This window comes from Microcaecilia unicolor, chromosome 11 (genome assembly GCF_901765095.1).
Source record: "Microcaecilia unicolor chromosome 11, aMicUni1.1, whole genome shotgun sequence".
NCBI lineage: Eukaryota > Metazoa > Chordata > Amphibia > Gymnophiona > Siphonopidae > Microcaecilia > Microcaecilia unicolor.
Window position 1 is genome coordinate 196,855,695 of NC_044041.1, and position 27,248 is coordinate 196,882,942.

The 27,248-nt window shown below is 49.0% G+C and overlaps 1 protein-coding gene across 1 annotated transcript; it reads left to right on the forward strand.

Moving 5' to 3' along the window:
* Positions 1-2,468: 2,468 nt before the first annotated feature.
* On the forward strand, positions 2,469-26,485 carry IFNLR1 (interferon lambda receptor 1). Its single transcript, XM_030219502.1, has 7 exons — positions 2,469-2,669; positions 11,913-12,033; positions 14,090-14,256; positions 17,348-17,496; positions 20,843-20,996; positions 23,821-23,948; positions 25,328-26,485. The coding sequence occupies exons 1-7, from the start codon at positions 2,576-2,578 to the stop codon at positions 26,180-26,182; spliced, it is 1,668 nt and encodes a 555-aa protein (XP_030075362.1). The 5' UTR covers positions 2,469-2,575; the 3' UTR covers positions 26,183-26,485.
* Positions 26,486-27,248: the final 763 nt, after the last annotated feature.

The following is a 27,248-nucleotide window of genomic DNA, read 5'->3' on the forward strand; positions in this document are numbered from 1 at the left end:
ATATAGTGGAATTAGAAAAGGTACAGAGAAGGGCGAAGAAAATGATAAAGGGGATGGGATGACTTCCCTATCAGGAAAGACTAAAGCGGCTAGGGCTCTTCAGCTTGGAGAAGAGATGACTGAGGGGAGATATGATAGAGGTCTATGAAATAATGAGTGGAGTGGAATGGGTAGATGTGAAGCGTCTGTTCACGCTTTCCAAAAATACTAGGATGAGGGGGCATTCGATGAAGCTACAAAGTAGTAAATTTGACAGGAATAGGAGAAAATGATTCTTCAGTTGTGGTATACTGATTTTTTGCTGGAACTGTGTCTAGAGATTGGTTTGTTTTATTTGATGTCAGTTACTTTAGCCCCTGATGCAGCCCTTGCGTGGGCAAAACATGGCCAGTGTTGGGCTTTTTTATAAACCAGTAGCGTAGCCAGACAGCTGATTTAGGGCGGGCCAGATATCAAAGTGGGTGGACCAAAAGCTTCATGTCCGCGACCCCCCCCAACTAATTTCCGCCTCCCCTCCTGGTTTCCTGCTGCCCCCCTAAAGTAAATGAAATACCTGTGTTGGCAGGAATCCCCAAGCTCCGCCAGCTGAAGACCTTCTTCCTGCCAAACAAGCTTCATTCTTGGGCAGCCGCCAGCACTGTCCCTAAGCTGCTGCTGCGAGCTGCCGGCCTCCGCGTATGCTTAGTTTCACGCATGCAATGCAAACTGAGTGTGCACATAGCGGAGGGGCCTGTGGCTAACAGCAGCGGCTTGGGGAAAGTGCTGGCGGCCACCAGTGCCGCCGAGAGACTAGGCCAGGCCCGGGGCAAGGCCGCCCCCCCCCCCCCCCCCGCTGCCTGGCCTCCACCCCCTTGCCGCTGCCACCCCTCACTCCCCCCGCCGCTGCCGCCCCCCGTCGCTCCCCCCCGCCGCTGCAGTCCGCAGTCTCACCTGCCTGCCTCCACGGCTCCGGGCCCCCTTCATTCAAAGCGGCAATCGCAGATTGCGTGACACGTCTCTTCTGGCCTTCCCTCCCTGTGTCCCGCCTTCGTCTGATGTGACTTCTGGTTTCCTCGAGGGCGGGACAGGGAGGGAAGGCCAGAAGAGAGGTGATCTACGACTGCCGCTTTGAATGCAGGGGGCCTGGAGCCGAGGAGGAAGGCAGGTGAGACCATGGCGCCGGGCCCCCCTTGGAGGCCCGGGGAATTTTGCCCCCCCGCCCCCCCCTCTCGGTGGCCCTGGCGGCCACCCAAGAAGTAAGCTTGTTTGGCGGAGAGGATGTCTTTGGCTGGCAAGGCTTGTGGATCCCCGCCAGTCACGCTACGGGACATGAAATTTTGGGTGGCCCACCTGTAACTATGCCAGTGTGATATACCTCACATGAATAAAGTATTTCGCAAAAGACCTTTTCCTGTGTGAAGTGATCATGTAATTCCATGTCCTCATTTTACCCTTTTGCATGCTGGGTAATTTAATCATCTCCATGCATGCAAGAAGGAGGAGGAGCCTAGTGGTTAGGGTGGTGGACTTTGGTCCTGAGGAACTGAGTTCGATTCCCGGCACAGGCAGCTCCTTGTGACTGGGCAAGTCACTTAACCCTCCATTGCCCGCCGCATTGAGCCTGCCATGAGTGGGAAAGTGCGGGGTACAAATGTAACAAAAATAAAAAAAATCCATCTCCATGCATGCAAGAAGGAAACCCATATTAGCCTGCCCCTTACAACATGGAGCTGTGCAAAATAAGTAGCCAAAACATGTAAACAGAAGCGGAATTTTCACTGAAGCTGACCCTATTTTTGGAGACGGAAGTGGTTGAGCTGTCAGTGATTTGTACCCCATAAACTTTAGCTCTATTCTTCTGGTTCACACAGAACGACTTTCAGCCTAAGGAGGGTCAGATCTACCCTGTTGTTGTTTTTTTTTTCCTGATGCTTTAAATTCGTATTTATATACAATGAAATACAGTCTGGCCCCCAAAATGTTTAATTTAAAGTGGTTGTGTTTTTCCATAGTCCTAAAATCACTTGAAGAGCAAAAAGAAGCAGGATGCAGCAATCAAAGAATTATATCTTGTTGGGCAGACTGGATGGACCCTGCAGGTCTTTTTCTGCCGTCATCTACTATGCATGTTACTATATTACAGAAAATGAGGTTGGGGCATTGATATTTGGAATTTTTTGTATAGTTTATGCAGGTATCACACTTATACGTGTAGGGCAAGAGCACAGCGTGAACAGGTGAAGACATGCAGACACCACCCTAATAAGTGTAAAATATGGATACAGCACAAACAGGTGAAGACTCGATTTTCTGCAGGAGACTTGGGAATAAACCCCAAAACGGTAGTGCTAGAACAGAGCTTTGCAAATGTTAACCTGCCCTGCCAGTGAAGCGTTCAGGATATGCAGAATAAATATGCATGAGGTATATTTGCATGCACGTTGTTTCCGGATATCCTGAGCACCGTGTGGGTGGGAAGCAGCAGGTCTGTGTTTGCGTCTGCCTGTGGGTGGGGAGAGGCAGCCCGGAGGAGCCCTGGACCCGGTCTCGTACATCATCTTCATCAGAGACAGTGAAAGCTGGGAGCTCCCGGGCCATGTCCTCCTCCGGGTGCTTTGCTTGTCTGCTTCTCGCTTTCCTGCAGCGCCTGGACGCTTGTGCGCTTTCCTTCTGCAGCCCAGCTCTGCAAGGTAAGAAGACCACCCCTCTCTGTATAGGACCCCCACCCGGTGCTGGAGACAAGATATGGCAAGTGATCGGGGCCTGATTGTCAGAAGAGAGCCGTCGTTTCTGTCCGGTCTTGAAAGCTTTTCTGTTTACAAAAGAAAATGCATTTACTGCCTTACCCAGAAAACGGGCTTCCGTTTGTTTATTATGTATAACTCAAGACATAGGTGAAGTCCTGGGGCCCTCGGTGATTCTCAGAAACCGCCACTCTCCCTTCCTAGGCTATGTCATAACGGCGTCTGCCAGAAATAGAAACCTGCCAGTCTCTGACACAGAAATGAACGTGGGGACGTTTGAAAATTACGGTGCACTGCGCTCCGATCGTCGGGCAGGCTGGAGCCGGTCCCGGTCTCACCCCCATCCTCCCCAGTACATCCAGACACTTGCAGTTCTGATTGGATGAAGAAGGGTTACTTTCGAAAGCTGATTCAAAAATGTATTGTTAGTACAATAAAAAAAGGTATAATCTTATTTTCTTTTCAATGGTTTATTTTATTTCTATTTAGCACCTTTAGAGAAATCAGAACTGGCAGGGGGAGTCTGTAAAAGCAGGACTGGCTCAGCTTGGCCTCCGATAACTTGATTTTGAGTGTGTAACATAGTAGATGACGGCAGAAAAAGACCTGCACGGTCCATCCAGTCTGCCCAACGAGATAAACTCATATGTGCTACTTTTTGTGTATACCTTACCTTGATTTGTACCTGTCATTTTTAGGGCACAGACCGTAGAAGCAGGGTTGCCAGGTGGAAAATTTTTTTCCAGCCCACTGGAGCCCAAAAAACAGCCCAAAAACCGCCCAAACACAAACCCCGCCCCTGACACCCCCGCCCCCGCGTCATCACCCCCGCCCCCGCCGTCATCAACCCCGCCCCCGCCGTCACCGGCCCCGCCTCCCACGTCACCGGCACCGCCTCCCCGTCATCGGCCCCGCCTCTTACGTCATCGACCCCGCCTCCCCGTCATCGGCCCCGCCTCCCACGTCATCGGCCCGCCTCCCACGTCACTAACCCCGCCCAAAACGTCATTAACCCCACCCAAAAACGTCATTAACCCCGCCCCCCCGCGGCCGAAAAAAAACCGCCCGAAGCACAAAAACCAGCCCAAAAAACCGCAACCCGCCGCGGGCAAAAATTTCCCGCGGCGGGTCGCGGAAAACCGCCCAATTGGGCGGTAAAACCGCCCACCTGGCAACACTGCGTAGAAGTCTTGTCCAGCACTAGCCCCGCCTCACAACCACCAGCCCCGCCTTCCACCACCGGCTATGCCACTCAGTCTCAGCTAAGCTTCTGAGGATCCATTCCCTCGGAACAGGATTCCTTTGTGTTTATCCCACACATGTTTCAGCACTTGCTCTCATTGAGGATGTCAGCTCAGAGATGCTTCTTGGCCAGGGTTACCATACGTCTGGATTTCCCAGCCCGCAATCTCGGAGTCATCTTCGACTCCACCCTCTCCTTCTCTGCCCATATCCAGCAGACAGCTAAGACCTGTCGCTTCTTCCTCTATAATATTAGCAAAATTCACCCATTCCTCTCTGAACAGACCACCCGAACCCTCGTCCACTCGCTCATTACCTCTCGTCTTGACTATTGCAACCTTGTTCTCGCTGGCCTCCCGCTTAACCATCTATCCCCCCTTCAATCTGTCCAAAATTCCGCTGCAAGTCTTATCTACTGCGTGAACCGATACTCTCATATCACCCCTCTCCTCAAGTCGCTGCACTGGCTCCCGATCCGCTACCGTATACAGTTCAAGCTTCTCCTATTGACCTTCAAGTGCACTCAATCTGCAGCCCCCCTTTACCTCTCTACCCTCCTCTCCCCGTATGTTCCCACCCGTAACCTCCGCTCTCAGGACAAATCACTTCTATCTGTACCCTTCTCTACCTCCGGTAACTCCAGACTCCGCCCCTTCTGCCTCGCATCACCTTATGCCTGGAACAGACTTCCCGAGCCCATACGCCATGCGCCCTCCCTGCCCATCTTCAAGTCCTTACTCAAAGCCCATCTCTTTTCCCTTGCTTTTGGCGCATAACCACCTTCCCCACTCATGATACCTACACTGACTACATAGTTTGTAACCTTTAGATTGTAAGCTCTCTTGAGCAGGGACTGTCCTTCCCCATGCTAAACTTGTACAGCGCTGCGTAACCCTGGCAGCGCTATAGAAATACTAAGTAGTAGTAGTAGTCTGGTTTCCCCCGCCCCCCCCCCCCCCCCCCCCCCCGGAGACAGGTCCTCCTTTTCAAGGGACTGTCAGGGGTCCGGACATTTTTTTTCTCCAACCAGCATGTTTGCCCGGGTTTTGGGATGATAGGCTGGCAGGTTGACAAATGGATGGGCTGGCCTTCTACCCCCTCCCCACCCTGAGCGTACCGTAGCGCCAGTAGCATAGCCACAGGTGGGCTTGGGTGGGCCCTATGGCTCAGACCCACCCAACAGTAGCACATGTTTAGTGGTAACTGGTGGGAATCCCAAGCTCCGCCAGCTGAAGATTTTCCCCTGATGGTAACGAAAACGCTACTCTCCATGACACCCGGCACCTGCGCATGCTCAGTTTTCAGTGCATGCCTGCTGCGAAGGTGGAAAGAAGCGTTTTCCCACCAGCTGAGATAAATTTTTTTTTTTTTTGGGGGGGGGGGGTTCGAACACTTGGTGCCCACCCAATTCTTGCCTAGGCCCACCCAAAATCTGTTGTCTGGCTATGCCCCTGCGTAGCGCACCCTGGTGGTCTAGTGCCCTCTTCGTGACAGGAAAGAACTCCACTCTTTCCTGTTACCGCTGCTTCTTGAAAATGGCTGCCTAGACTTCACGGAAGTCTTACGAGGTCATCACTTGAAGTCTTGGCAGTCATTTTCAAGGAGTGACAGCAGCAGCGGGAGGAATGAGTGGGGTTGTTTCCTGCCCCAAAGAGGCCCCTAGACCACCAGGGCTGCAAGATAGGCTCAGGAGAGGGGGAAAAAAGCTGCAAGTGGATGGGAGGGAAGAGAGAGGCGCTTCAGAACTTTTAGTACAAGAAGAGTGCTGGGCAGACTTCTATGGTCTGTGCCCTGAGAATGGCAAGGACAAATCAAACTCGGGTATAAAGTATCACATACCATGTAAAATGAGTTTATCTTGTTGAGCAGACTGGATAGACCGTACAGGTCTTTATCTGTCGTCATTTACTATGTTACTCTTTGGGGTTCTACATGGAATGTTGCTACTAATTGGGATTCCAGAATGTTGTAACTCTTTAGAATTCCAGAACCTTCAGAACTTTTAATACAAGAACAGTGCTGGGCAGACTTCTATGGTCTGTGCCCTGAGAATAACAAGGACAAATCAAACTCAGGTATACATATAAAGTATCGCATACCATGTAAAATGAGTTTATCTTGTTGGGCAGACTGGATGGAGCGTACAGGTCTTTATCTACCGTCATTTGCTATGTTAGAAGAGGAGGGAAGGGAAGAAAAAAGGGGGAAATGCAGCACATGGATAGAAGGGGGACGGAGAGGAGAGGGGGACGTTTCTCATGGATGGGAGGGAAAGAAAAGGGGGACAAGGATATTTGCTTTTTGGAAAATGTAATTTTGTATTTAGACTACGGAAGAAAATGCATTTCTGTTACTTTTACCAGTATTTTCACTGCTCATAGAACCTGGCTTTCTTGGGAAATCAAAGTGACTGTGCGCTGGGGCTGGGGCCAGGGGCGGGGCAGCATTTTACTTTTCGTCTCTTCAAACATGGTAGCCCTATTCCTGGTAGAGATGCCAGTGCTGTGGATGCTAGAGCACCCCAACACTGAACACTGTTTGCTGAATTTATAACCCCCAATCATTTTGAACTTATCAGTGGCTTCAGTTCAAATGAGGGCTCTCGTGGTGGGAAGGAAGACTGGCCCCCCCCCCCCCCATCTATTAGGGATGTGTATTCATAAGCACAGAATTGGTTCATTTCAGTTCCTAAACAATTTACGTGTGTGCAAATCACTTGTTCAGACATTTACCTATGAAGTAAGGCATGTAAAATCAATTTACACACTTAAAAAGAAGTTCTAGCACATGTACAATGCATGCAGAAACCAATGGCATAGCTACGTGGGGACACGGGGGCCTGGCCCCCCCAAATTTCCTCTGGGCCCTTGGCTTTGCTGGCGGGGTCCACAACCCCTGCCAGCTGAAGCCTTGTCCAGCACCGGTCTCCGGAGCGTGTAGGATTTGAGGGGGAAGAGAGAGCAGGGCAGGCAATGCGGTAGTGCCGGAGAAGGCTTCAGCTGGCAGGGGTTGGGGACCCCCACCAGAAAAGGTATTTGCTGCAGCAGTGGGTGGGTGGGGAGCGGCAGGGGAGGCAGCGAGGCAGCAGACCAAAATGTGCCCCCCCCCCACCGCGAGGTCTGGCTACGCCCCTGGCAGAAACAAACCAAAAAAAAAAAAAAAAAAATTAAATAATTAGCCAGAGCCAGGAAAAATTCAAATGGACATGAACAGATCATTTTTGGGCTGTGCTCGTCCCTATCGTCCCCCAGTCTTAATTTCTAGGAAGCAGAACGCATTAAGCGGAACTGATTTTTAACAAAGTTGCCTTCATTCAGACAACTTGATTGATTGCATTTCATGAAGACACTTCAAAGCGATTTACAATTGCTAAAGGCGAGGAGCCCAGGTAAAGAGAGAGCCAAAAGAAGCGAAAGAGAAAGAAGCTAAGGATCCAGAGAACAAGAAACAAAAGCAGACAGGTTCCAGAGGAGGAGGGAGCCCCAGGAAATGCCTGTGAGAATCATTTCACACGTTTGGAAGGTAGTGTTTAAGGAGGCACCCTAGATGGAGATGCCAGGAAAGGGCCTGTTTGAAGTCGAAATGTAGGTGCCTATTTCTCTTTATAGGCAAGGGATCTGAACCCAGTTCTCAGATTTAGGGAATGACTAAGCTTTGGAACTCTTTGCCGGAGGAGGTGGTAACAGCGGTTAGTGTATCTGGGTTTAAAAAAGGTTTGGACAAATTCCTGGAGGAAATGTCCATAGTCTGCTATTAAGACAGACATGGGAAGCAACTGCTTGCCCTGGGATTTGTAGTATGGAATGTTGGTACTATGAGATTCCGCATGGAATCTTGTCACTCTTTAGGGTTCCAGAATTTTTCTATTCTTCTGGATTCTACATGGAATGTTGCTACTGTTTGAGATTCTGCATGGAATCTTGTCACTCTTTAGGATTCCAGAATCTTGCTATTCTTTGGGGTTCTATATGGAATCTTGTCACTCTTTAGGATTACAGAATCTTGCTAATCTTTGGGGTTCTACATGGAATGTTGATACTCTTTGAGATTCTGAATATAATCTTCTCACTCTTTAGGATTCCAGAATCTTGCTGTTCTTTGGGGTTCTACATGGAACTTTGCTACTCTTTGAGATTCTGCATGGAATCTTGTCACTCTTTAGGATTCCAGAATCTTTCTATTCTTTGGGGTTCTACATGGAATGTTGCTACTCTTTAGGATTCCAGAATCTTGCTATTCTTTGGGGTTCTATATGGAATCTTGTCACTCTTTAGGATTCCAGAATCTTTCTATTCTTTGGGGTTCTACATGGAATCTTGTCACTCTTTAGGATTCCAGAATCTTTCTATTCTTTGGGATTCTACATGGAATGTTGCTACTCTTTGAGATTCTGCATGGAATCTTGTCACTCTTTAGGATTCCAGAATCTTGCTATTCTTTGGGGTTCTATATGGAATCTTGTCACTCTTTAGGATTCCAGAATCTTGCTATTCTTTGGGGTTCTATATGGAATCTTGTCACTCTTTAGGATTCCAGAATCTTGCTATTCTTTGGGGTTCTATATGGAATCTTGTCACTCTTTAGGATTACAGAATCTTGCTATTCTTTGCGGTCCTACATGGAATGTTGATACTCTTTGAGATTCTGAATATAATCTTCTCACTCTTTAGGATTCCAGAATCTTGCTATTCTTTGGGGTCCTACATGGAACGTTGATACTCTTTGAGATTCTGAATATAATCTTCTCACTCTTTAGGATTCCAGAATCTTGCTATTCTTTGGGGTCCTACATGGAACGTTGATACTCTTTGAGATTCTGAATATAGGATTCCAGAATCTTGCTGTTCTTTGGGGTTCTACATGGAACGTTGCTACTCTTTGAGATTCTGCATGGAATCTTGTCACTCTTTAGGGTTCCAGAATTTTTCTATTCTTCTGGATTCTACATGGAATGTTGCTACTGTTTGAGATTCTGCATGGAATCTTGTCACTCTTTAGGATTCCAGAATCTTTCTATTCTTTGGGGTTCTATATGGAATGTTGCCACGATTTGGGTTTCTGCCAGATACTTGTGACCTGGCTTGGCCACTGTTTGGAAAACAGGATACTGGGCTAGATAGACCATTGGTCTGACCCAGTATGGCTACTCTTATGTTCTTATGACTTTAATTTGGTTTGTGCTTATCTTTTCAACATTTCTTGTTGCAACTATTTCTTATTCTTGATTCACTTCTGTTGATGAGAATTTTTTTTAAAATCTATAAATAAAAAAAAAAAAAAGAAAGGGGGTAAATTTCTACATGGGTCGCCAAAGGTTAGGTGCCAGAAAACTGGGTGCTAAGCTCGTGTTCTATAACGGCAGAGTTGCGCATCAAATCTGTTCTAGAATACTGGTGTAAGTGCGCATTTATGCGCTAAAGTTTAGACACGATCACTTGTGCTATGTCTAACGCTGGCGTAAATGTTGACTCCTAAAAGCAACAATTGGATGCATAAATGCAACTGTTCCATAAAGTGTGCACAGGAATAGTCGGAACGCCCTGACACGCCCCTGTTAATGCCCCCTTTGAATTGCACTATAGACCCTAGGCACTCGGGATACAGAATAGGGACATACCAGTTACACAGTAACATAGTAAATGACGGCAGATAAAGAAAGACCTTACGGTCCATCCAGTCTGCCCAACAAGATAAACTCATTTTACATGGTATGTGATACTTTATACCCGAGTTTGATTTGTCCTTGCCATTCTCAGGGCACAGACCGTAAAAGTCTGCCCAGCACCGATTTTGCTTCCCAATTACCGGCGTCGCCACCTAATCTCTGCTAAGATTCCGTGGATCCATTCCTTGTAAACAGGATTCCTTTGTGTTTATCCCACGCATGTTTGAATTCCGTTACCGTTTTCATCTCCACCACCTCCCGCGGGAGGGCATTCCACGTATCCACCACCCTCTCCGTGAAAAAATACTTCCTGACATTACTCCTGAGTCTGCCCCACTTCAACCTCAATTCATGTCCTTTAGTTCTACCACCTTCCCGTCTCCGAAAAAGGTTAAATTGCGGATTAATACCCTTCAAATATTTGAACGTCTGTATCTTGTCACCCTTGTTTCTCCTTTCCTCCAAGGTATACATGTTCAGGTCGACTTGGAGGAGTACCAGTTATTGGTACTTATCTCTACCTTTGTGTCAATTAACTAATTATGTTACACACCTAAGTGAGCGACCCTATTCTATAACTGGGTGTGCATCTCCATGGCTAACTTTTGGCCCCATGTTAAAAACCCGGGGGGGGGGGGGGGGGGGAGAGAGAGAATGACCTGCTAAAGTTTCTGGAAACTCTCAAGAACCTCCAGAGTCCAAAAATCTCTGCAGCACTTCCTGGGGTGGAAGGAAGGTCCAAAATTTAGAAGGTTAAAACCTCTGGTCATCCAGATCTGCCGCCCTTCTTAATCCTTTCCTTTGCATAGATCTAGCCTCCCCTTGGAGGAGCACCTCTCCTTGTTTCAGCTATAATCTGCCCTGGAAGGAACAGCTTCCCGACTGCCCCTTCAGCAGATAATCCATAAACCCTCCCCAATTTTAGGTGCAAACAGGATCTTCCCTCCAGCTTCATATCAGGGAACATAGTAACATAGTAGATGATGGCAGAAAAAGACCTGCATGGTCCATCCAGTCTGCCCAACAAGATGAACTCATGTGTATACCTTATCTTGATTTGTACCTGTCTTTTTCAGGGCACAGACCGTATAAGTCTGCCCAGCACTATCCCCTCCTCCCAACCACCAGCCCCGCCTCCCACCACCGGCTCTGGCACAGACCGTATAAGTCTGCCCAGCACTATCCCCTCCTCCCAACCACCAGCCCCGCCTCCCACCACCGGCTCTGGCACAGACCGTATAAGTCTGCCCAGCACTATCCCCTCCTCCCAACCACCAGCCCCGCCTCCCACCACCAGCTCTGGCACAGACCGTATAAGTCTGCCCAGCACTATCCCCGCCTCCCAACCACCAGTCCCGCCTCCCACCACTGGATCTGGCACAGACTGTATAAGTCTGCCCAGCACTATCCCCTCCTCCCAACCACCAGCCCCGCCTCCCACCACCGGCTCTGGCACAGACCGTATAAGTCTGCCCAGCACTTTCCCCTCCTCCCAACCACCAGCCCCGCCTCCCACCACCGGCTCTGGCACAGACCGTATAAGTCTGCCCAGCACTATCCCCTCCTCCCAACCACCAGCCCCGCCTCCCACCACCGGCTCTGGCACAGACCGTATAAGTCTACCCAGCACTATCCCCGCCTCCCAACCACCAGTCCCGCCTCCCACCACTGGATCTGGCACAGACTGTATAAGTCTGCCCAGCACTATCCCCTCCTCCCAACCACCAGCCCCGCCTCCCACCACCGGCTCTGGCACAGACCGTATAAGTCTGCCCAGCAGTATCCCCTCCTCCCAACCACCAGCCCCACCTCCCACCACCAGCTCTGGCACAGACAGCATAAGTCTGCCCAGCACTATTCCCCGCCTCCCAACCTCCAGTCCCGCCTCCCACCACCGGATCTGGCACAGACTGTATAAGTCTGCCCAGCACTATTCCCCGCCTCCCAACCACCAGTCCCCCCCTCCCACCACCGGCTCTGGCACAGACCGTGTAAGTCTGCCCACCACTATCTTCGCCTCCCAACCACCAACCCCTCTTCCCCCCACCGGCTCCGCAGTTTACTAGTTGTAAAGAGAGTACACCACTTCTAGTCCTAAAAAAAACCCCCCCAAACAAATCTCTCTTTCACACACACAAGAATAGGGATTATGAAGTCCTTTCTACATAGCCGTCACTACAGGACCTGACTGCCCTACCTAGGGCTGGTAGCGGCAAAATTCATGCTTCAGACACAGCAACTTCAAATGATTAGGAGAATGATTCCCTGTGCTCTTTTTTCAGATCATTTGCCACAGCTCCAGCCTCCTCAGAATGTAACTCTGTTTTCAAGAAACTTTAGGGTGTTCCTGTCCTGGGTCCCAGTAGACGGATACCCTCCTGATGTAATGTATACAGTTGGAAGGTAAGAGCTTCTGAAACTTCCCTCAGAATATGTCTGGTTTATGTCCGTCTTGAAAAGCAGACAGTACTTGATAGTAAAGGATGGCGGTTATTCATCTTCATGGGTGCCCCCTTGCAGGGTTTCCCATGGTTTCCCCATCTCTCACCCTCTTGCAAAATCTATAGATGAGCTCGCTTGGTCAAGTTGTATTAAATCCAGGCGAGCTTATGTTTTCTTATGCTTACATTTTAGTATTGGTTCCTATCACTTAGGATGCTGGCTGCACCCCTTCTCTCATTAATAATTAGAGACTGGTCTAGGGTTACCATATGGCTCCGGAAAAAGGAGGACACGTTGATCCAGTCCGGGTTTTGCTTCCATTGAAAGAACGTGATAAAGGCAGTTAGCTTAGCGGGATTTAAAAAAGGTCTGGACGGTTTCCTAAAGGAAAAGTCCATAGACCATTATTCAATTGATTTGGGGAAAATCCACTGCTTATTCCTGGGATAAGCAGCATAAAATGTATTGAACTTTTTCGGGATCTTGCCAGGTATTTGTGACCTGGATTGGCCACTGTTGGAAACAGGATGCTGGGCTTGATGGACCCTTGGTCTGTCCCGGTGTGGCAATAGTAATGTAATGTACTTAATCTGGCCTCCTTTTTCTGGAGCCATATGGTAACCCTAGACTGGTCAATGTCTGCACCACTTAAGACGAAATACTGACTAGACTAGGATTCTATGGTGTACGTTTAATTTGTCAAACATCCCGCAGTTTATTCTGACAACTGATGGGTTTCAAATGTTGAGAGGGTATCCAAAGTTTTGGGGATGTTCTTGGACTCCTCATCCGATGGAACCCCAGATCAATAGTTGAAGCAATTATGTCTGCCACGTGATTATTTTTTGCGGGATCATTTTAGAATTAATATGTAGCTTTCGATTCTGGCTTTGTTGGACCCGAGTGATCGTATTCCGACAGGAGAAGGAGAGAGAAAACTCCAGCACTGGGCCCCCCTTGGAGGCTGGGGATGAGCAGACATCAGGGCCAGGATCTCTGGTTTGGCTGGCGGGGGTCCCCCACCCCAGGCCCCACCAGCAGAAGAAGTCTTCCTCCAGTGCTGCTGTTCACTGTGCTGCATTGCCTGCCAAGCGGCTGCTTTTCCCTTCAGCCGAGCGTGCGCGACGTGAGAGAAAAAGCAGCCGCAGAGGCAGGACAGGCAATTGTGGCGGAGTGAAGAGCAGCGCTAGCGGGATCCCTGCCAGCCAAGGTATTTGAAGTTGTGGGGGAGGGGGCAGCAGTGGTGGCGATCCTGGGGGGGGGGGTAGCAGCGGCGGTGGTCCTGGAGGGGTGGCAGCGGTGGTTATCCTTGGGGGGGCGGCAGCGGTGGTGGTTATCCTGGGGGGGCGGCAGCAGCCGTGATCGTGAGGGTAAGGAGTGGTGGTTATCCTGGGTGGGGGGGGGCGGCAGTGGCCGTGATCCTGGGGAGGGCGGCAGCAGCAGCAGCGATCCTGGGAGGGAGGCAGCGGCGGTGATCCTGTGGGACATCAACGGCGATCCTGGGGGGGAGGGGGCCAGCAGCGGCGGTGGTCCTGGGAGGGCGGCAGCGGCGGTGATCCTGAGGTAAGGAGCAGTGGTTATCCTTGGGGGGGGGGGGCGGCAGCAGTGGTGGTGATCCTGAGGGAAAGGAGCAGTGGTTGTCCTGGAGGGAGGCGGCAGCGGCCGTGATCCTGGGGAGGGCGGCAGCAGCCGTGATCCTGGGGGACAGCAGAGGCGATCCTGGGGGGGTGGCAGCCCTAAATGAACAGGCATAAATGAAGCCCATCCATAGTGCCCATTTATATATATCTGAGTTAGTTTATATTCCATGACCTGGGGTTCGGGAGATCAACGCTATGATGCTGTCAGAAATCTCAGAGATCCGCATTGCATCTAGCAAAATACGGTCTCACAGAAATGTGTTGAGTAGGGTCATTTCAAAGCAGAGAAAGACAGCCTGGGCTTCAACCTGAATCATTGGCTTTGTTTTTGCTCCACGTTGGATGTTTTTGGGGTTTTTTTTTGTTTCCTATTTCAGATGCAATGAAAACAAGTGGGAATTGGTTTGCGCAAACATTACTGGCACAGAGTGTGAGGTAACCTGTACGGACACACGCGACAAGTACGAGGCATGTGTAAGGGCTTCTTCCCAAGGTTTGGTGTCCTCCTGGAAGGAAGCAAAGCGTTTTGACTACGCAGAGGACAGTAGGTTGAACAAGGCAATACATTTTCACCTCTTCTATGCCCCTCTGAAGCCCCCCCACAGGGAAACCAGCGCTAACTTTTGGAAGTCAGGGGTGGGAGGTGAGAGAGGGGGTTATGGAAACTGGGCAAACACAGTAGCAGTCTCTGGAGAAATGAGGAAAGAATGAGAGTCTTTTAGTAGGATCTGGAGATGGGCCAAGAGATCGCAAACGCTGTATTGTTACTCTGAACGCCATGCTAGAATTTCTCTTATTGAATTTTATTTATTGTAGTTAATTAGTTGCCTCATCAAAAGGTTTGAGTTGTGGTACAAACAATGGAGCCCTTTCGCAAAGGTGGTGCTGAAAAATGGCCTGCGGTACTGTGGACGCATGTTTTGGGCGCACGCGGAATCATTTTTCAGTACACCTGTATAAAAAAGGCCTTTTTAAAATTTTTGCCGAAAATTTTCATTGCTTCGAAATCACAAATGAAATTACACACAGCCTCCAAATAATGAACTCCTGGGCGGACGCGTTCCAACTAAAGCTAAACGCAGAAAAAACACAATGTCTCATCCTGTCCTCATAATACAACACAAACAAACCCAATACCATAAACACCTCAGATTACACCCTTCCGGTCTCAGACAGCCTGAAAATTCTGGGACTCGCAATTGACCGAAATCTCACACTCGAAGACCATGCAAAAAATATAGCAAAGAAAATGTTCTTCTCAATGTGGAACTTTAAAAGAGTCAAACCATTCTTCCCAAGGGAAGTATTCCGCAGCCTAGTACAATCAGTGGTGCTAAGTCATCTATGCCGGATGCAAAGAACAAATCATTAAGAAACTTCAAACCGCCCAAAACACAGCAACCAGACTCGTATTTGGGAAAGCGAAATACGAAAGGGCCAAACCCCTAAGAGAAAAACTACACTGGCTCCCACTAAAAGAACGAATTACGTTCAAGGTTTGCACCCTGGTCCACAAAATCGTTTATGGGGAAGCCCCAACCTACATGTCAGACCTTATAGACCTACCTATTAGGAACGCAAAAAGATCATCACGCACATTCCTCAATCTCCACTATCCTACCTGTAAAGGACTAAAATATAAATCCACATACGCGACCAGTTTCTCATACATCTGCACGCAACTATGGAACGCACTACCGAAGGCCATAAAAACAACGCAAGACCTAACCATCTTCCAAAGGCTTCTGAAAACAGATCTCTTCAAAAAGGCATACCATAAACATCCATCTTAAATTCTGAATAATAATGCGATACACGATCCATGCTAAACCGAAATCTCATCACAAGACTGATTAACCTTCTTCTCATTTATGATCAAGCACTACCACTTTAAAACTTATGCCGAATAGGGTCTCTCTACAGTCAAAGACCAAATGTATGTTCAACCAACGTAACCTACATGTTATACCTTAATGTATTCTTTTTTACCATGTATATATGCACATGGTATATATATATATATATATGCACACCATGATCAGTTCCATATATGCTATGTACCATGTATGTATGCACCTTAACGTAACACCACTTGTAATTTTGTTACCCGGAAATGGCAACCGCCATTATGGCAATTGTAAGCCACATTGAGCCTGCAAATTGGTGGGAAAATGTGGGATACAAATGCTACTAATAATAATAAAATAAAAATTGCCACACGTCCATTTTGGGTCTGAGTCCTTACCGCCAACCATTGACCTAGCGGTAAAGACTCACACGGTAACCAGGGGGTAATGACCTACGCGCGTCAGATGCCACTCGGCGCACGCCCAATGCGCGTGCAAGAAAATAAAAAATTCAGACGCGCGTATTGGAGGCGCGCCAAAAATGAAATTACCGCAAGAGCCACGCGGTAGCCGGGCGGGAACTCCGTTTTGACGCGCGTTGGGCACGCGTAAACACTTACACGGCTTAGTAAAAGGGCCCTAATATAATTTTTAAAAACATTATATAACAAAAAAATTTGCTTCAACACAACCCCACCATCCCCATTCACAAAGCAACTGAAGTGGTTTGGGCGTTCCCCTCCAGATGGAGGTCGTGGGATGGTTTTATAAGGTCACTTTAATCTGTGATCCACAATACATGCACGCTCCCCCTACCCCACCACCATATCCAGATGGCAGGTAATATTTGTTCGTGATTAAGGAATTCAACGTTTGGCCAGGCTCTACGATAGTCTCCAACTGGGATCATCTCTTCCAGTTGGAGCTACTTGTTGTTTTTACTTATCGTCATAGGTTTTCTCCCCTCCTTTCCCCTCTGTTTGGATTCCTCGTGCCTCCTCTCATTCGATAGTTCAGTCGCGGATATTGGGCTTGTGAAACCAAAACTGAAGATGGCAAGACCCAAAATGGGCTAAGCTGTCTCTGGTGAAAGATATGAGAGAAGGTTCGCTTGGTGCCGGGGTTGCCCATGAAAATTTATGTATGCCTCTACCCAACGTGGGCGAACGTTGACTGGATAGGCCATTTTGGTCTTTATCTTCTGCAGTGTACTGTGTTACTTCTGCGGCTCAGGGACACTAGGCTGTGCCTTCCTTTGAAACACGGTACATATGGACTCTAAGGTTTTTTTTATACTTAGGCGCGTGGTCGTTTTTAGCGCGCATTAAAAACAGGCACGTGCTAAACGCTAAAGACGCCCATAGGAATACATTGGCGTCTTTATCGTTTAGCACGCGCCTGTTTTTAACGTGCGCTAAAAATGCCAGCTTGCCTCAATAAAAGACCCCCTTAGTCAACCAGTTGGCGTCAGTATTGAGCAACAGCTAGAACCTCCTCTGTGAGGGGCTTCAGGAATTTTGGTTTAGTAAGCGAAACTGCCCTTGAGAAGTTCCTCCTGTTCACAAACTTTCTCTCCCCTCCCCCCCAAAATCTAGGAAATGTCAGGGTTCACAAGTGTTGTGACTTTCACCAATATCCACGTTGGCTAGAACGTGTCAAAAATATTGATCTCAAAAATTATGCGTGGGCAGAACTGGCTACTTTCACTTAGGGGGTTGAAGGGAATGTTCAGCATGTTAGCAGGCGAGAGAATTCCTGTAACTTTGTTTTCTCTCCAATAATTTCTAGTGGAGTTGGGTCCACCCAACCTGCAGGTGAATCAAACGGATACGGAACTGACCATCGGAGCCACTGTGCACTCTCCAGACTGCAAGCAAATGAGGTTTCTTAACCTGAAATACGACCTGAGTTGGTGGCAAGCTGGAACAAATGATCACGTATGTACAGCTTCAGTATACCCGACGTTTTTCTTAAACCCTGTTTCATTGGATTTTACAGTCCTAGACACTATGCTACCATCTTCTATATTGAATGGGTAATAGTGGAGAAAGGTGTGGCCTAGTGGATAGAGTAATAGGCTGGAAGCCAGGGTTCAAATTCAACCTCTGCCCCCAAGGCTCCTTGGGCCCGATATTCAGTGTGAGTCAACCGGCCAGAAACGGCTGCCATGGTCAACTCGTGTCTCAGCGGATAACTGGTCATTTTCCGTGGCATTTAACCGGTTATCTTATCCCTGTAAGCTGCGCCAAAGTCCTTTGCTCACGTTCCTACCAGCGGGGGGTGGTGCATCAGTATTGCAGTTTCAAGTTCCAACCAGCAGGGGTGGTTTCATCAGTACTTTGGTTTCATTCATGAGAGGCAGGCAGGTACTACTGGACTCCCCAAGGACCTGTGTGCCCCTCATGATTGAATCTACAATGTGGATATGGCACCCTTGCTGGTAGGAAGGCTTCCAAGCAGGGCCGCCAAGAGAGGGGGGGGGGGCAGGAGGGGCAAAATTCCCTGGGCCCGGGCCTCCAGGGGGGGCCCGGCGCCTGGGTCAGGCCGCCGGCACTGCGGTTCCCGGTCTCACCTGCCTGCCTCCTCGGCTCCGGGCCCCCTGCATTCAAAGCGGCAGTCACAGATCGCCTCCCTTCGGGCCTTCCCTCCCTGTGTCTCGCCCTCGCGGAAACCGGAAATTACATCAGACGAGGGCGGGACACGGAGGGAAGGCCCGAAGGGAGGCGATCTGTGACTCAAGAGAAGCAACCTGCGACTGCCGCTTTGAATTTAGGGGACCTGGAGCCATGGAGGCAGGCAGGTGAGACCGGGGACTCCAGCGGCGGGGGGAGCAACAGGGGGCTGCAGTGGCAGGGGGAGCGATGGGGGGCGGGGCGGCCTTGCCCCTGGCCCGGCCTAGTCTCTCGGCAGCCCTGCTTTCAAGCAGCTTAGAGGGAACATTGTGTACAGTCAAAGGCCCTTACAAACATGCATTAATGCAATTTGACACAAAATAATGCAATCCCCCTTCTCTAGGATCCTATTAAGTGCACAAGTATTGCCATACTGGGACAGACCGAAGGTCCATCAAGCCCAGCATCCTGGAGTGGAGGTGTAGCCTAGTGGTTACTGCAGTGGACCTTGATCCTGGGGAACTGGGTTCAATTCCCACTTCAGCTCCTTGTCACTGTAGACAAGTCACTTATCTCTCCATTGCCCCAGGTACAAATAAGTACCTTGTATATTCAATGTAAACCTCTTTGAATGTAGTTGCAAAAACCACAGAAAGGCAGTATATCAAGTCCCCTTCCCTTCCAACAGCGGCCAATCCAGGTTACAAGTACTTGGCAAGATCCCAAAACAGTACATTTTATGCTGCTTATCCTAGAAATAAGCAGTGGATTTTCCCCAAGTCCATTTTAATAATGGCTTATGGACTTTTCTTTTAGGAAGCAATCGAAACCTTTTTAAAACCCCACTAAGCTAACTGCTTTTACTACGTTCTCTGGACATGAATTCCAGAGTTTAATTACATGTTGAGTGAAAAAATATTTTCTCTGATTTTTGCTTTAAATTTACTATTTTGTAGCTTCATCGCATGCCCTCTAGTCCTAGTATTTTTGGAAAGCGTGAACAGACGCTTCACATCTACCCGTTCAACTCCACTCATTATTTTATAGACCTCTATCATATCTCCCCTCAGCCGCCTTTTCTCCAAGCTGAAGAGCCCTAGCCGCTTTAGCCTTTCCTCAAAGGAAAGTCGTCTCATCCCCTTTATCATTTTCGTCGCCCTTCTCTGCACCTTTTCTAATTCCACTATATCTTTTTTGAGATGCGGCAACCAGAATTGAACACAATATTTGAGGTGTTTAACTTTGGCCAGCCCTGCGACGGAAAGCAGTTGAAGCCGGCCAAAATCAGCTTTCGATTATACCGATTTGGCCAGGTTTAGGAGAAGGCCGGCCATCTCCCGATTTGTGTCGGAAGATGACCGGCCTTCTCCATCGAAAATAAGCAGGACTAGTGTCTGCACGTGCCCAACACACGCCAAAATGCAGTTACCGCCCGGCTACCGCGTGGCCCTTGCAGTAATTTCATTTTTAGCGCACACTCAAAAAAATAATTTTTATTTTCGGATGCGTGTACTGGACGCACGCAAAGCAGTAGGGTACCAAAGGCGGGACGGGGGCGTGGTTAAGAGATGGCCGCCTTTATTTTTAGGACCAAGCCTCAAAAAAGTGCCCCTACTGACCAGATGACCACCGGAGGGAATCAGGGATCACCTCCCCTTACTCCCCCAGTGGTCACCAACCCCCTCCCACTCAAAAAAAAAAAACCTAAACATTTTTGTGCCAGCCTGAAATGTCATACCCACCTCCATCACAGCACTATGCAGGTCCCTGGAGCAGTTTTTAGTGGGTACTGCAGTGCACTTCAGGCAGGCGGACCCAGGCCCATCCCCCCCACCTGCTACACTTGTGGTGGTAAATGGGAGCCCTCCCAAACCCACCCGAAACCCACTGTACCCGCATGTAGGTGCCCCCCGTTACTCTTTAAGGGCTATGGTAGTGTTGTACAGTTGTGGGTAGTGGGTTTGGGGTTTTTGGGGGGGCTCAGCACACAAGGTAAGGGAGCTATGCACCTGGGATCAATATGTGAAGTCCACTGCAGTGCCCCCTAGGGTGCCCGGTTGGTGTCCTGGCATACGAGGGGGACCAATGCTCTACGAATGCTGGCTCCTCCCACGACCAAATGGCTTGGATTTGGCCGGGTTTGAGATGGCCGCCATTAGTTTCCATTATCGGCAAAAACCAATGGCGGCCATCTCTAACGCCGGCGATCTCTAAGTGCGGCCCAAATTGTTTAGATTTGGTCGGCCCTGATTGTATTATCGAAACGAAAGATGGCCGGCCATTTTGTTTCAATAATACGGTCAGGTATGTCGCTTTACGGGGCCGGCCTTAGAGACGGCCGCCCATATAGATGGCCGGCCCCGTTCGATCATGCCCTTCTATGTGGTTTAGTAAAAGGGTCCCTACGTGACTTGCCCAGGGTCACAAGGAGGTGCAGTGAGAATTGGGTTTTCAGCCCACTGCATTAACCATAAGGGATTCTCTTCCGCCTGAGACAATGGAGGGTGAAGTGCCCAAGGTTCTGAAGAACATCAGTGGCAGATGTGGGATTTGAACCCCAGATCTTTGTTTTTCAGCTGTCTGCATTTTAACCTCGGGAGTTTATGACGCTGTGTGTTATGTCCTCTTTCTTTTCTGAAGAGCATATTAACTCTTCTTTTGCCTGTGACAGGAGATCTATACAAATAACGACATAGAACACTCCGTCACAATTAAGACGCGCAAATACAGCGGGAGTTATTGCATGTCTGCAAGAACAACATATACCGAACTGAAGACCTTTCGGAGTGCATATTCCAAACCGCTGTGTTTGGTACTGGATGAAAGTAAGTGATGTTGGAAATCCAGAGTTCACTTGGCATCTACAGGCAGATGATCAAAAGCAAACGCCGGCGTTTGCTCCCACCCCATGATCGGAGCCCTCGAGCGTGTGAAACAACGCGCTCGAGGGCTCTTAGCGCAAGTAGCATGCAAATAGATGCTAATCAGTTCTTAATGCATTCATCCCCAGTGATCAGTGTCCAGTGCGCCAAAGGTTGGGTCGCTGGCTGCGACAAACCCTACGCCAGCGTTAGGGTTTGCAGATCATTGGGGAGGAATGGTGAGCCCTGTCCAGCATGCATTTGCATTCTGCCGTAGTGGAACAAAACAAAAACGTCCAGGGCTATACGTTGGACGTTTTGGTCTAGACTTATTTTATTAACCGATAAGCCACAAAAAAGTGCTGTAAAGGACCACTGCAGGAATAAGGCAGTGACACCCCTTTACTCCTTCAGTGGTCACTGACCCCCTCTCACCCTGCAAAGATGTAAATGAAACAGTACATATCAGCCTGTATGGCAGCTTCAGATGTTATGGGCAGTCCTATTAGAACAACAAGCAGGTTCCTGGAGTGGCCTAGTGGTTGGCGCAGTACACTGTAGAGAAGGGGACCCAGGCTCATAATCCATTCTAACTAATACACTTGTGGTAAAAACTGTCAGCCCCCCCCAAAACCCATATATAGGTGACACCTGCAGCCATAAGGGCTATTGTAGTGGTATAATTGGGTGCAAGAGGTTTTTCGTGGGGTTGAAGGGCTCACCATACAATGTAAGGGGGTAACAGTGAGCTGTGTGCCTGGGACCTTTTATGTGAAGTCCACTGCAGTGCCCCCTGGGTAGGGTTACCATATTTTGTCCCCCAAAAAGGAGGACACATGCCCTGCCCCACCCCTTTCACGCTCTCGCTCCGTCCCCTGTCACATTTCCCCTCCCCCCCAGTCACACCCCCTCCCCGTCACCCCCTCCCCTTACCTTACTACTGCCCTGGTGGTCTAGTGACCTCTTCCGCCTTCGGGGCAGGAAAGAGCCCCCTCTTTCCTGCCCGGAGCGCTGCCCTACATGCATCCTTCCTGTTGGTGATCTCGGCGCCGATTCAAAATGGCCGCCAGGAGTTGAAGTCTCACGAGGTCACATCAACTCTCGGTGGCCATTTTGAATCGGCGCCGAGATCAGCAACAGGAAGGAAGCATGCAGGGCAGCGCTCCGGGCAGGAAAGAGGGGGCTCTTTCCTGCCCCGAAGGCGGAAGAGGTCACTAGACCACCAGGGCAGTAGTAAGTCAAAACGAGGACATGTCCGGGTAAATCTGGACGTATGGTAACCCTACCCCTGGGATGCCTGTGTGGCCAGTCTACTAGGAAAGCTGGGTGATTCTACGTCTTAATGGCTCGATTTTTGTGTGTTTTACACTTGGACTTTTCTTTTTTTAAAAGGTCCAAAAAGATAGATGTACGAAGCACAACAACATTTAGGAAATGGTCATTTCCAAAGAAAAAAGATATATGATTTTCTAGTTTGAAAATGGTCATTTTCACTGCTTGATTTCTGGATGTATTCAGCAAAACGTCCAAAGTCAGATTTAGAAGTCATATTGGAAATGCCCCTCCGCGTAACTTTCTAAGTCTATGTGCTTTGAAAACGAGCACCGTAAGTTACTGACATTTTAGCGTTACTACCTAGCGATTTTTGCGCGTTAAAAGTGTTTGAGCTAAAGCACAGTAAAATAACGTCATTCAAACCAGACAATTAACAGCGTTTCAGAATTTTGCAGTCACTGTGAATGCTCAAAGCGTCCACCCCCAGCTTTAAAACAGGCACTTATCACCTTTCCTCCAAAAGTTTGTTCATGGGGTGTCTGGATTCTCATTTTGTTGCTACCAGCACCTTGCCCGTGATTGCTGTTCCGTAAAATTTCACGTTGAGATTCCAAGCGGTTGCTGAGAAAACAGCAAAAAAAACCAACTCTAGGGCAGTGATTCTCAAACCAGTACCTAGAGGCACCCCGGCCGGCCAGGTTTTCAGGATATCCACAATGAATATTCATGCGAGAGATTTGCATGCAGATCTCTCTCATGAATATTCATTGTGGATATCCTGAAAACCTGACGCCTCCAGGATCAGGTTTGGGAACCACTGCTCTAGGGGGTTACTTTTTTTTTTTTTTTTTTTTGCCTCACCCTGTATAAGTGCACAATCAAACATATAAACGGAAAGTGACCGTACTCACTCGCAAATGCGCAGTAGAGACCTTCTCTGCCCCGCCCCCACGTCAATACGTGATGACGGGGGCGGAACACAGAGGGTCTGTACTGCGCATTGCTGAGGGAGGGACACCGCCGTCTAACGCTCCCCCCACCCGAGTCGCCGCCGCCACCCACCTTCTACCCGGTCGGGCCCTCGCTCCACTATTGAAACAGCGAGGGTCCGGGAACGCAGCACTGAGCTCTGCTGAGCTGCCGACATCGCCCTTCCTTCTTCTTCTCTGCCTCTGTCCCGCCCTCGACGACGTTACGTCACACGAGGGCGGGACAGGCAGCTGCAGGCAGAGAAGAAGAACGAAGGCTGACGTCGGCAGCTCAGCAGAGCTCAGTGCTGCGTTCCCGGACCCTCGCTGTTTCAATAGCGGAGCGAGGGCCCGGCCGGGTGGAAGGTGGGTGGTGACGGCTCGGTGGTGGGGGCGCGAACTTGGAGGGGGAGGGGCAGCGGCGAACTCGGCGGTGGGGGCGGGCCTTTCAACCCCCCCTTCCTATAATAGCCCGTTTTTACGGGCTCAAAGTCTAGTTTAAGAATAAATATGATGAATTATCCTGTTGCTGTTTTTGTATGCAGAGATCAGGTGGGAAGTTCCCGTTCTGATGAGCGTCGTGCTGGTGTCGCTGCTTTCCCTTCTTACTGTCTTGGTTTTTCTGTACTTCTACATCTATAAGGCAGGTGGAGTAAGAACGCCCACAGCTCTGGTATGTATTTAATGGAGCAGTGCCGGGGGGGGGGGGGGGGGGGGGGGGGGAAGGGTGGGAACTGTCACTTTGTGGTTCTGTTTTTGTTTTGTTTTTTTTATATAGTTATTTACAAAAATGTGCAGTGCACTGATCATCAGAAATCCCTTAGTCTAGGCAGATTACAAAGGGGTCCTTTTTCAAAGCCACGGGAGGGGTAGCGTACGAGTAGCCCGCACCCAATTGGCATTACTGCTGGGGTGGCATGTGCGCATGACAGTAATTCGAATTTTGGTGAATCCTGCGGTAGAAAATGATTTTCTACCATGGGGGCGTGCTGCATGGTTACCACGTGGGTAGCGCGTGAGCCCTTGCCGCTAGGTGAATGGGTGGCGGGAGGGGCTCAGGCCATAAATGGAGTGGAGGAGTGGCCTAGTGGTTAGGGTGGTGGACTTTGGTCCTGAGGAACTGAGTTTGATTCCCACTTCAGGCACAGGCAGCTCCTTGTGACTCTGGGCAAGTCACTTAACCCTCCATTGCCCCATGTAAGCCGCATTGAGCCTGCCATGAATGGGAAAGCGCGGGGTACAAATGCAACAAAAATAAAATAGATACTATTGGAGATTCTACCTGGAATGTTGCTACTATTGGAGATTCTACATGGAATGTTGCTATTCCACTAGCAACATTCCATGTAGAGGGCTGTGCAGGCTTCTGTTTCTGTGAGTCTGACGTCCTGCGCGGCCACATTGGTGATCTGCAAGGGCCGATTTCTACATGGAATGTTGCTATTCGCAACATTCCATGTAGAATCTCAAATAGTAGCAACAGTGGAGGAGTGGCCTAGTGGTTAGGGTGGTGGACTTTGGTCCTGAGGAACTGACTTCGATTCCCGCTTCAGGCACAGGCAGCTCCTTGTGACTCTGGGCAAGTCACTTAACCCTCCATTGCCCCATGTAAGCCGCATTGAACCTGCCATGAGTGGGAAAGCGCGGGGTACAAATGTAACCAAAAAAAAAAAAAATAGGCGGACGCTAGTTTTAATATTAGCGCAGGCCCGTTAAAAAATAGCCTTTTTCCCAGCTGCAGTAAAAAAAATTGGCCCAGCACACAACTAAAAGACGCTCCCATGCTACTGCAGGCCACGTTTTACCGTGGCTTTGAAAAAGGACCCCAGAACACTGAAAACTACATATAAATGAGGCAAAAACATTTCAAAAAGTTACATTAAAAGAATTTTTAAAAAAAATTTCTATGAGCTTACTTCATTGAGATTTCAAGAAAAAACAATGTACAGCTGAAGAGAGGCAAAAGAATACAATACTCAGAGTCTACCAATCAAACAGACACACTCAAGCTAACTTTTAACCCTTCTTTGATTTCTTATATCCCTCCATTAGGATTTTACAAACATCAGAACTGCCCCTCACAAGCCACCGCAAGAATACAAGGGGTCCATATTGGAGGACTGTGTTGTTTGCACAGTTGAGCAATGCATTTTCCTGGCTCCATCATTGCTGGAGGAGGAGGATAGTGAGGAAGATGGAGGCACCTATGGAGAGTACACAGAAAGACGCCAAGTCGGACTTTCCCAAGAATGCACCGAGAACGAGGCAGACTCTCAAGGACACCTGTCTTCTGCCTCAGACTCTGATGCAAGATACTCTGAAGACTTAAAAGACTTGGGGTTTCCCTGTTTTGCGTTGAGGGACAGGATCCAAGAGGGGTCTTGTCCATTTCCGGAAAGCAGAGAGTTGCCCATTTCAGACCCGGGTGACCTGAGAGATCCCGGCAGCTGCCAACGCAAAGAGGAGCCTTTGACTTTTGGAGACTCTTTACTACCCAACAGGTCTCCAGATTGGTCCCAGCTGCCGACTGGGTTTCATAGCTTTATTATGCCACCCGCTGCGCAGTGCGTCCCTGCAGCAGGCGGGCGTGAAACGCAGCAGCCACCATGCCTCAGAAGAACAGCCCTTCTCGAGCACGAGACAGATGAGGGGCTTCCTGATATATGTGAGGGAATTTGCCTTCAGTCATTACAGCTGGCAGAAGACGGTGGTCAAACGTGTTCTTCCAGCTGTGAGAATAGGGCTGAGCTAGTGGAGGACACCGCAGAGCTGACCCAGCCAATAGTATTGGGTGGAAGCTCCGAGGAAGAGTCAAGAGCAGAAGATATCCATGTGGCCCTCAAAGCAGAAGTCAGTCAGAACGGCGTAGGCCAAAGAGGTGGGCATTATATATCGAGAATTGGATGACCGATACGGGCTCAGAGTCACAGAAGGAGTGGACGTATCCAAGGTGCAGTGACAATGTCCTGGACGTTTCTTAATGCCTAAATATTATTCCTAAATATTACTGGAAGGTGGAATTCTGTATGCTATGTTAGCAATTGACATACTTGTATATCAACTATTTATAAAATATTTATTTTTCTAAAGACGATTACAGCATTATTGTAATTCTGAATTCTGAGTGTATCCAATCGCACGTTCCCCATCACTGGGACACGTTTAGGGTATCTTTTGAGGTCTGCTTGGTCTGGGTTATCCCCAGCCACTTGTCTGTGTGAGAAGCAAATTATTACTGCTTACGACTAGGCAGAAAAACCACCCGCTAATAGCTCTACGCAAATCATTGGTGAGAGTTCACCTGGAGTATCCTGCCCAAATCTGGAAGCCGCATCTCCCAAAAGATGTAAATCAGTTAGAAACAGAGTCGGCATCATAAGCTAACAGAAATAAGAATTAGGCCTAAATTTCTCATTCCCAAAGGACCCGTGGGATATGATAGAGAAATTAATTTTAGGGTTGGCATAGAGGCTGGTAAAAAAGTATTTTAAAACTTTTTTTTTTTAATGGTGGGAGGGGGTTAGTGACCACTGGAGGAATAAGGGGAGGTCATCCCCGATTCCCTCCGGTGGTCATCTGGTCAGTTCGGGCAACTTTTTGAGGCTTGGTCGTGAAAAAAAAATTTACCAAGTAAAGCCGGCCAAGTGCTTGTCAGGGACACCCTTCTTATTTCTATTATCGGCCGAGGATGACCATCTCCTAATCACGCCCCAGTCCCTCCTTCGCTACCCCGCTGACACCCCCCCCCCCCCCCCGTGAACTTTGGTCGTCCCCGTGACGGAAAGCAGTCGAGGGTGTCCAAAAATCGGCTTTTGATTATGCCGATTTGGACGACCTTGCGAGAAGGACGCCCATCTCCCGATTTGTGTTGAAAGATGGGCCCCCTTCTCGTTCGAAAATAAGCCTGATAGTAACATAGTAGATGACGGTAGAGAAAGACCTGTACGGTCCATCCAGTCTGCCCAACAAGATA